This window comes from Phascolarctos cinereus, unplaced genomic scaffold (assembly GCF_003287225.1).
Source record: "Phascolarctos cinereus isolate Bilbo 61053 unplaced genomic scaffold, phaCin_HiC Scaffold_5;HRSCAF=322, whole genome shotgun sequence".
Taxonomy (NCBI): domain Eukaryota; kingdom Metazoa; phylum Chordata; class Mammalia; order Diprotodontia; family Phascolarctidae; genus Phascolarctos; species Phascolarctos cinereus.
The window spans coordinates 250104155-250112849 of NW_027555958.1; the positions used below are offsets into that span (position 1 = coordinate 250104155).

The 8695-nt window shown below is 47.0% G+C and overlaps 2 protein-coding genes across 2 annotated transcripts; one reads left to right on the forward strand and one right to left on the reverse strand.

Annotated features, from left to right (window-relative positions):
• Positions 1-839: 839 nt before the first annotated feature.
• LOC110204198 (histone H2A type 1) lies at positions 840-2388 on the reverse strand. Its single transcript, XM_020980480.2, has one exon. It carries the CDS (start codon positions 2175-2177, stop codon positions 1785-1787), a length of 393 nt encoding a protein of 130 aa, XP_020836139.1. The 5' UTR covers positions 2178-2388; the 3' UTR covers positions 840-1784.
• An 85-nt stretch (positions 2389-2473) lies between these two features.
• On the forward strand, positions 2474-8107 carry LOC110204199 (histone H2B type 2-E). Its single transcript, XM_078155539.1, has one exon. The coding sequence runs from the start codon at positions 2532-2534 to the stop codon at positions 2910-2912; it is 381 nt and encodes a 126-aa protein (XP_078011665.1). The 5' UTR covers positions 2474-2531; the 3' UTR covers positions 2913-8107.
• Positions 8108-8695: the final 588 nt, after the last annotated feature.

Genomic DNA, 8695 nt, shown 5'->3' on the forward strand with positions numbered 1-8695 from the left:
TTCTATGGACTCTATTCCCGCCACCTGTATGGAGCCCGTTCACCGGCTTGGAAGACCCTGAGAGTACCTTTAACTCCAGGCCTTCTAGCTGAGTCTCTCTCTGCCTTTTCTCTCCCTCCAATTCGGCCTCCCCCCCCTTCTCCGCCCTCCCCCGCCCCCCCCCCCGCCTCGCGCGCACTTCCCGAGATCTTCATATTCCGAACCCTGATTTTCTTAACATCAAAAAATACTCTCTACACATCAAACTTTTTTTTTAGATTATTGTACTCCTATGGCTCACTTTTGGCTGCGCAGGTGACCCTAAAAAATTGAAGTTTTCGTTGGTTTTGCTGGTGGTGGTGGGGTGTCATATGAGAGATGAAGGCTCTAGTAGGTCCCACCCAACCTGATGATGTGTTTGTTTCCTGTCCGCCCTGCTGGTCCAGCTAAATTCAGGGAGCCTCATCATCAGGTCGGTCCTCTGCTTATTTACCAGGGAGCTGCTCTTTGGTTACACGTTGGCATTGCAAAAACCAAATAATAATAAATAAAATTTTAAAAATAAAGCGTTTCTTGCACTTTCGGCTTCTACAGCGGGAGGAGGCGGGAACCCGAGGGATACAGCTTGTACAAGCTTCAGATGGAGATAAAGATTCTGTAGAACGACCTGCGCGAACACCAAAGAGACCCGAAAGAGGTGGACTACCAAGAAGTCTGTCTCTTTTTAGGCAAGAGGCAGAAAAGGGAAACTGTTGAAGGTTCGGGGACCGGGTGGCCTAGTGGGCTTTAGCAAGATTATTTCCCAAGCTGTTCGGAGGATGGATGGGAGAGGCGGGAAGCAGGACCACAGAGGACAGAGATGTTATTTGCGGTGATATTTTGAGGCAATCAATTTGGACGCGCGGCGTTTCTTAAAGGAGAGGGAAAAGAGGTTATCAGGAACCTCCGTGACTGGGGTGGGGGGAAACGACAAAGGAGCGAAACGGTGGCTCTCTCCGCGAAAATGGAGACATCTGGAGAGGGCGAGAGTGGGCTGGGGCTGGGAGACCAGAGTTGGCAGCGTTGTCATCGGCGAAGCCTTAGGGACCGGGAGTGAGCAAGTTAGGAGTCCCAGGCAAAGAGATGAAGGCTGGATTGTGTAGGTGTGCTAGTTCCCTGTGTTAAGGGAGATGATGAGCGTAGACTAGAGCGGGGGACACGCCCAGGACCGTCTGGGAGAGACATTCAAGCTTAGAGGTCCGGAAGTAGATGACCCCTTGCCCAGCAGCACAAGGGAAACTGAGGAAGAGTCAACGACCCGGTAGGAAGAGAACCAGGAGAGACCCAGCGTTTCAAGCTGCTTCATTGCAATTTGGCGAGCCTGTATGCCGGTATAGAACTCCCACTCCCCTTGTATGCTAAAAGTTAGCCTGACTGAATTGGACCCGTCTGAAAGGCCGGATCGTTCCAAAGTCTTCCTTCTTCCCAATAAGTGCCTTCTGGTCTCAAGTTCTGTGCTGTCTAGGGACAGAGGTAGCCTAGCCTCCATTGTAACTAAAAGGTCCCGGTTTGTTAAATCAATGCTTGGTGACTGAGCAACTTCACACACTACAGGATTGCGACTTTCCTCCCCGAAACTACGAGGTTGTCAAGCCAAGAAAAAAAGTATTGGCGCCCACAAGCCTCCCGGATTTTGCCGGGGCACACCCGCCGCGTGTCAGCTCTTTTGCTCGAAAGTGTGGGTGGCTCTGAAAAGAGCCTTTGGTTTCTGCGTGGTAGACAAGTCCCTCGTTTCCAGGACTGTCCCGTCACAGCAGCGTGCTGGCTTACTTGCCCTTGGCTTTGTGGTGGCTCTCGGTCTTCTTGGGCAGCAGCACGGCCTGGATGTTGGGCAGGACGCCGCCCTGGGCAATGGTCACCTTGCCCAACAGCTTGTTGAGTTCCTCGTCATTGCGGATGGCCAGCTGAAGGTGGCGAGGGATGATGCGAGTCTTCTTGTTGTCCCGAGCCGCGTTGCCCGCCAGCTCCAGGATCTCGGCTGTCAGGTACTCGAGGACGGCGGCCAAGTACACCGGCGCGCCGGCGCCTACGCGCTCAGAGTAGTTGCCTTTGCGGAGCAGGCGGTGCACTCGGCCCACCGGGAACTGCAGACCAGCCCGGGAAGAGCGGGACTTCGCCTTGGCACGGGCTTTGCCTCCTTGCTTGCCGCGGCCAGACATGGTGGAGAAAGAAGAAAGCAAACGGCGACTTTCTCAGGACGAGCAAGGTGAGAGAGGTGGAGTGCCTTCCACTCCAGAGCGAACCTATTATTCTGTTAGGCGGCAGGCTAAACGGCGCCGTCCGATTGGTTCCAAACGTCTTCGAATGAACCAGCCAATGGAGAAGCAGATTCGGGATCTTGTCATTTACATATGCCCTTCCCACCCGGGGCGGATTTACCAGGCCCCGTCCAATCAGAAAGAGGGCTCCGTCATCTCTCATTTGAATAGAAGCCCTACAAATAGTCTGAAGTCAAGGCTGGCCTCTTCATTTCGTCTTCTGCTCGCGTTGGTCTGGTGAAGCAGTCTGCAGCTATGCCTGAACCCGCCAAGTCCGCGCCCGCTCCCAAGAAGGGCTCCAAGAAGGCCGTCACCAAGGCCCAGAAGAAAGACGGCAAAAAGCGCAAGCGTAGCCGCAAGGAGAGTTACTCCATCTACGTGTACAAGGTGCTGAAGCAGGTCCACCCTGACACTGGCATCTCCTCCAAAGCCATGGGCATCATGAACTCTTTCGTCAACGACATCTTCGAGCGGATCGCCGGCGAGGCGTCCCGCCTGGCGCATTACAACAAGCGCTCCACCATCACGTCCCGGGAGATCCAGACGGCCGTGCGCCTGCTGCTGCCCGGGGAACTGGCCAAGCACGCCGTGTCCGAGGGCACCAAGGCCGTCACCAAGTACACCAGCTCCAAGTAAGCTGGAGATCTGTGGGTGCCTGACGTCCCAATACACAAACGGCTCTTTTAAGAGCCACCTACTTCTTTCTGCGAGAGAGCTGACGCGCCAGATGCACTCGAGTTGCCTCCCGAGGCCCGGGCGGGGCGGGGCGGTGTGGGAGGGAAGCCAGTCAACTGCCCATCCGAGCAGCTGAGGCCGCGGCTTCGGCTCCCCGGCGGTGATGACTGCTGCCTAGGCCTCCTTGCTTCGGTCTTTTGGGCCACCACTCAGCTAGCCAGCCCCCGGGGCCTCAGGCTTTCAAACCGGGGCTGCGGCAGCAGAAAAGCTTTTCCACGCGCACAAGAAGGAGCCTTAAAGGCACCTAGCTAGCCCTCAAGCTACCTGTAACTCGCGTGGTTGCCCGCGAAAGCCTCGGCACCCTTGGCCTCCTGCTCTTCCTGGGCTGCGCCGGAGGGAGATTCCGACACACCTGGGTTCTGCTAGAGCTCGCTGCCCAGGCTCGGCTCTGCAACCCCCTCTCCCTCCCTTCCCTTGGGACTTGCTTCTCACCCCCTTCCCCAACTGGAATCTCGCCGAGAGCTTCGGGTACACCGGACCACGCCGGGGCGGGCGACACAACGGCCTGGACAAAACCGAAACTCATGAGCGGTTCGGGCAGCTGCAGCCACTCAGTTCGGTTCTGGAAATCGCTTGCCAGCGCAAGATTCTAGGCGCTCTCTCGCAGGCCGGCCGAGAGGGTGGGGGAAAGGCGCTCTCTGGGATAAGGGAAAGGAAGATTTAAAAATTTTAAAAGGCGGCAAAACAAACCGAAGCACATCCTGCTGCTCTCGGAGACCTTCTTTACATCCAACCAGGGCGCGCAGAACAGCGTTGATAGAGAAACCCGAAGGGAAATTTCTAAAATAGGCAAAAAGTCTTTTTTGAGTGGGAAACGGAGGCTGATGGGGGGAAGGGGTGGGGGAGGGCAGGGCAGGGCAGCAGGAGATCAGGATGAGCTTCCCTCCCCTCCCTCCCCACTCTGTCCAGGACTCCTGACATTTTTAAGTTTAATCTCCATCATTAACGTTTTCTCTTTCACTTTCTTAAGCACAGGGGCAGGGAGGAGGGGGGGTGCTCCGGAGGGGCACGGCCTGCTCACTCTGGAAAACGGCTCTCCGTGAGCCAATACATTGAAGTTTCACTGCGGTGTCCCTAGTTGACGGTACCTGGAAGGGCCCCCTTCCGACTTTTTCTTGGGGTAGATTTTCATTGGTGTTTCTTTCAGGAGGCCCAGTTGCCGGGGCCTAAGTCGTCCCGCGCCCCTGGTGAAGATGCCCTACCTAAGGATTTCCCCCAACGATTGGTCAATTTGACTTAGGTTCCTAACTACAGCACTCTTCCAGTAATTCCTTCATGGGGCTAAATAGCTGGTGCAAACCTTGTGGCATTGACCTTCTAATAATCATCGTGGCTTTTGAAAGAATGTCAGATCAAAAGACCTGCAACTTGTCTGAAGGTTTTCAGACTTCCAAAGTTCATGTATCATCTGTTCTTTCAGCATTAACCAAGCTCTGTGAGGCATGTGGACCGTGTAATTTCTGGGTTACACGTATCTTTAAGAGGGAGAGGTAGAGATAAGTGGGATACAATTGTGATGACAGTGTGGTAAAAAAGAAAATATCAATGCAAAATTAGAAAAATAAGTCTCTTTGGATTGCTGTCCCCTTACCTCAAGCCAGCTTAGCAGTGTGGCACTCAGGGCAGGTAATGGGACTGACAACACATAAAGTTATCTGAGGCCCTAAAGCCCAAGAAGGTGGAGTTGGAGAAGGTATAGCTGGGAGAGATTAGCTGTTTAGGGAGGGGAAGAGGCCTGGAGAGAGGGTATATAGTAATTTAGAGGCAAGCCGCTCTCATGGAGGTGACCTCTTCCTCTGGAATGTGAAAAATGCTTTATTTTTCATACTTTTAAAATCTCACTTTATGGGATTAGCTATTGTTTGAACCCAGAATAAGGCCTTGACATCAGTAACTTTCCAGAAATCTTGGAGATGACTACAAGGAATTTTGGGTTCCCGAGGTCCTGGAATCCGATCAGCATATTTATGTTTTGGGTCCACTCACACAGGTCTTGTTTTAGGTCCACTCAAATTCACGTTTTTGGTTCCTCGTTGTTTATGTCAGTCACTAATACATACCATAGATTTGTTCAAACAAGGTATACTGGAATACCTATGATGTGTCTGATAGAATTTTGTGTTGAGTGTATAGGAGTAATTAGGGCAATTATTGGGGTGGAAAATCTTGCATTTGTGATAAATTACTAGGGAGTGACATATATTTTTTAGGCTTGACCAATTCAATACAATGTTTTGTTTTCCTTGAATTTACTTCTTTCAAGGAAGCTAAGTGTCATAGTAGATAGAGTGTAGACTTGGGAGTAGGGCTGTCCTAAATTCAAATCCTGCCCCAGACGCTTAGTAGTTGTGTGGTCCAGGGCAAGCCACTTAATGGCTTTCTCTGTCCTTCCAGGGTTGTTGTGAAGTGCTTTGCAGATCTTTAAATACTATATAAATTCCAGGTATTAATACTATTATTATTTATTATGAGAAAGAACTTTTCTGAGGAGGTGTTTTGGAGCAAAGTGGAGGTAGTGCCAATGATGTAATAAAAGAGAAGCATAGAAAGAAAAGACTATCAACAAAACAGGTAAAAAAATACACAGAAGAGAAAGAGCGGAAGAAATTTCAGAAGGAATAAAAGCAAGAGAAGTAGTATAAGTTTAAATTGGTGTATATTTTATAAATATATATATATATATATATATATATATAAAAACAAGAACATAAGCTGTTCTTTAAAAAACAAAAAAGGTCAGGGACAACTAGAATAGAGCCCTGGTCCTGAAGTCAGGAGTACCTGAATTCAAATCCAGACTCATACACTTACTGGCTGTGTGACTCTGAGCAAGTCACTTCCCCTCAATTGCTTCCCAAAATAAAAAAATAATAATAATGAAAAAAAGGCTTAGTAAATGCTTGTTTCCTTCTTTCCTTCCTTCACTCCTTCCTAAATTGTTGGGAAGATCTCCTTGTTTCTAAAACTATGATAAGAAGGTTCAGGTCAGCCCATGTGAAAGTCCTGGGGTTTGGGGTAGCACTCTGGTCCCTATAAGAAATAGACATTGCCTCCTGAGTGGTGAAAAGAAGTAGGGAGGCCTGATCCCTAGATCCCATTAAGCTGATCATTACCCTAGAACCCTGTGGAGTTGAAAACTGAAGCATTACCAACGTCCCAGAGATGGGACCCTTTTTATATAAAAAGGGATAGCTCAGGAGCCATCTTGAAATGGACTCAAGCTATTCCTGCTCCACCACTAAAAAAAAAAAAGTCACAGTTTCATATGCAATCCTCTGTCCTTTGTATGTGGAAATATTCATCATGGTGATGGCTATTAAGATTATGATAAAACAATTATTTATCAAATTTTTAAAAGTATATGAGAAAGAATAATAGCAGTGAGACAATATACTAGGATATGCTTAAAATAATCCCCAGAGGGGAGAAAAATTTATATCTCTGAAAACACGTGTTAACAAAATAGGAAAATGGGATTTGTAAATTGAGTATACTACTTTTTAAAAGATCATTTCAATTATATAGCATTTGGTATTTTTTTGTAAAGCATATGTATTTTTCCTGGTCCTTTATAGTTCACTGTATATCGGTTTTATAAGTCTTCATGTACTTCTGAAATATTATTTAATTAACTTTGAATCCAATTAACTCCATCTTGGTTTTAAGAAATCAATGGAATACTGTATGTCATAGAAATTTAAATCAGAGTTCTGGTGAATGGCATGAAGCAACATTAGGATGGGACAGTCAAACACAGCAGAGAAGGGGAAGGACAGATGGACAGCAATTCATTCAAGGATTGAGTTTCATTCTGTCCCAGCCATCCACCCCATGGGGCAGGCTGGTGGCCCAGATGAGCGATGGATATGTTCTCTGGTTGAAGGCCAAGAACTGCTAGTAAGTTGGACTCAGATAGGGTTTTCATACAAAGAGGGCCTGCATGGTAGTTGTAATATCACAGGTGGAGCAATGGGGTCAGGGAACATGAAACAGCAAAATAGCATTTAGGGGAGGGAATAGGTTTCAAAAGATTACATAGGAAGGCCTACTCAAAATAAGGAAGATAAAATTATAGTTATGTAATAGCTGGAGGATTTTAGCAGTCAGCTCCAAGCAGAACTGAGTGCAGTTAGGCCTTAAGTGTACTATCATTGTGTAATAAGAGCTAGGCATTAGAGAGTGGAAGCATAGACTCCTCTGGCTATTCATTGCAGTTTGCTGAAATGCAAAATGTATGACAATGCTTATCTACAAAAAAACCAAAACCCCAAATTCCCTATATTCTGTGTCCAGTTTGTGTAGAACTTTCTTTCTATTGTTACCTGCTTGTATTATATATTATTGATATACTGTTCTAATTGTCTATATCATATATTACCTATTACTTGTCTGTATCATGTAATGCCTAGAATTTTTTTTTAAGGTAGGTATTTCTTAACCATTGGTTTGTTTTCTCATGTATGTGGGACATCGACCCTAACCCAAATGAAACTCAGAGACTTCTCAAAGTGGAAAGCAAAGGTTACCTTTATTACAATCTAGCAAGATGGCTGTCTGCTCCTCTGGGTGCAGGCAGGAGAGAGAGGCCAGCACACAAAAGGAAAGGGGATTATATACCCTAATGCAAACAAATCCCCACCCATCACTATCCCTTATTCCCACTGACTGGGAGGTGGGCTTACATTCTAGGCAAGAAAATTCAAAGACAAAGAAACAGGGCATAGCCAATCCAAGCACACGCGTTCACATTCAGTAAACCCAATGCTGAAGTATCAGGAGGAGGTTTAGGGCGGAACTCCCAAGAGCTAGGCAATTCCCAGGAAACTGAAATCCACTGCCATCTCCCCTCCCCCCATCCCAGAGAGGAGAAAAGAGGCAGGAAGCTAAGGGCAAACGGTTCATGTTGGGGGCAGGGCTTATTCTTTCTGTTACCTGCTTAAAAACAGGGTCTGAGGGGGGGAAGGATTTTGAAAGTAATCATCAAGAATTATTGACCTTTGAGGAGGCTTCACTTCTGAGAGTTCATCTCTCACATCATGTATTCTTATTTCTTGAAGCTAAATCCAATCAGAATAAAGAAAGCATTTCCTTGTTTTGATTTTTTTCCCTTTGCCATCTTTTGAAGGAAAACATCATAAGAGACCTTCATTCTACTGTGGAGGGTAGAAAAAGATAAATTACCATAGATAAATAACTGTAGGAGATGTGTGTGTGTGTGTGTGTGTGTGTGTGTGTACCTATATCCAATTCACAATGACTTTAAGATAAGGTAAGATAAGATAAGGTCACTATCAACTCTGGGAATCAAGAAAGGACTCTTTCAGGAGGCCCAGTTGCTGGGACCTAAGTCATACTGTGCCCCTGGTGAAGATTCCCTACCTAAGGATTCCCCCAACGATTGGTCAATTTGACTTAGGTTCCTAACTACAGCACTCTTCCAGTAATTCTTTCATGGGGCTTTCATTTTGAAAGTAGTCAATGACTATAGTAATCTACTGTTTGATAAACCCAAAGACCCCAGCTTCTAGGATAAGAACTCACTATTTGACAAAAACTGCTGGGAAAACTGGAAAAGAGTCTGGCAGAAATTAGGCATTGACCAAAATCTTACATCATATACCAAAATAAAGTCAAAATGGGTTCATGATTTAGATATAAAGGCTAATACTATAAACAAACTGGGA

Coding starts and splice junctions, on each gene's coding strand:
- LOC110204198 (XM_020980480.2), bottom strand. CDS start 2,177: ATGTCTGGCCGCGGCAAGCAAGGAGGCAAAGCCCGTGCCAAGGCGAAG.
- LOC110204199 (XM_078155539.1), top strand. CDS start 2,532: ATGCCTGAACCCGCCAAGTCCGCGCCCGCTCCCAAGAAGGGCTCCAAG.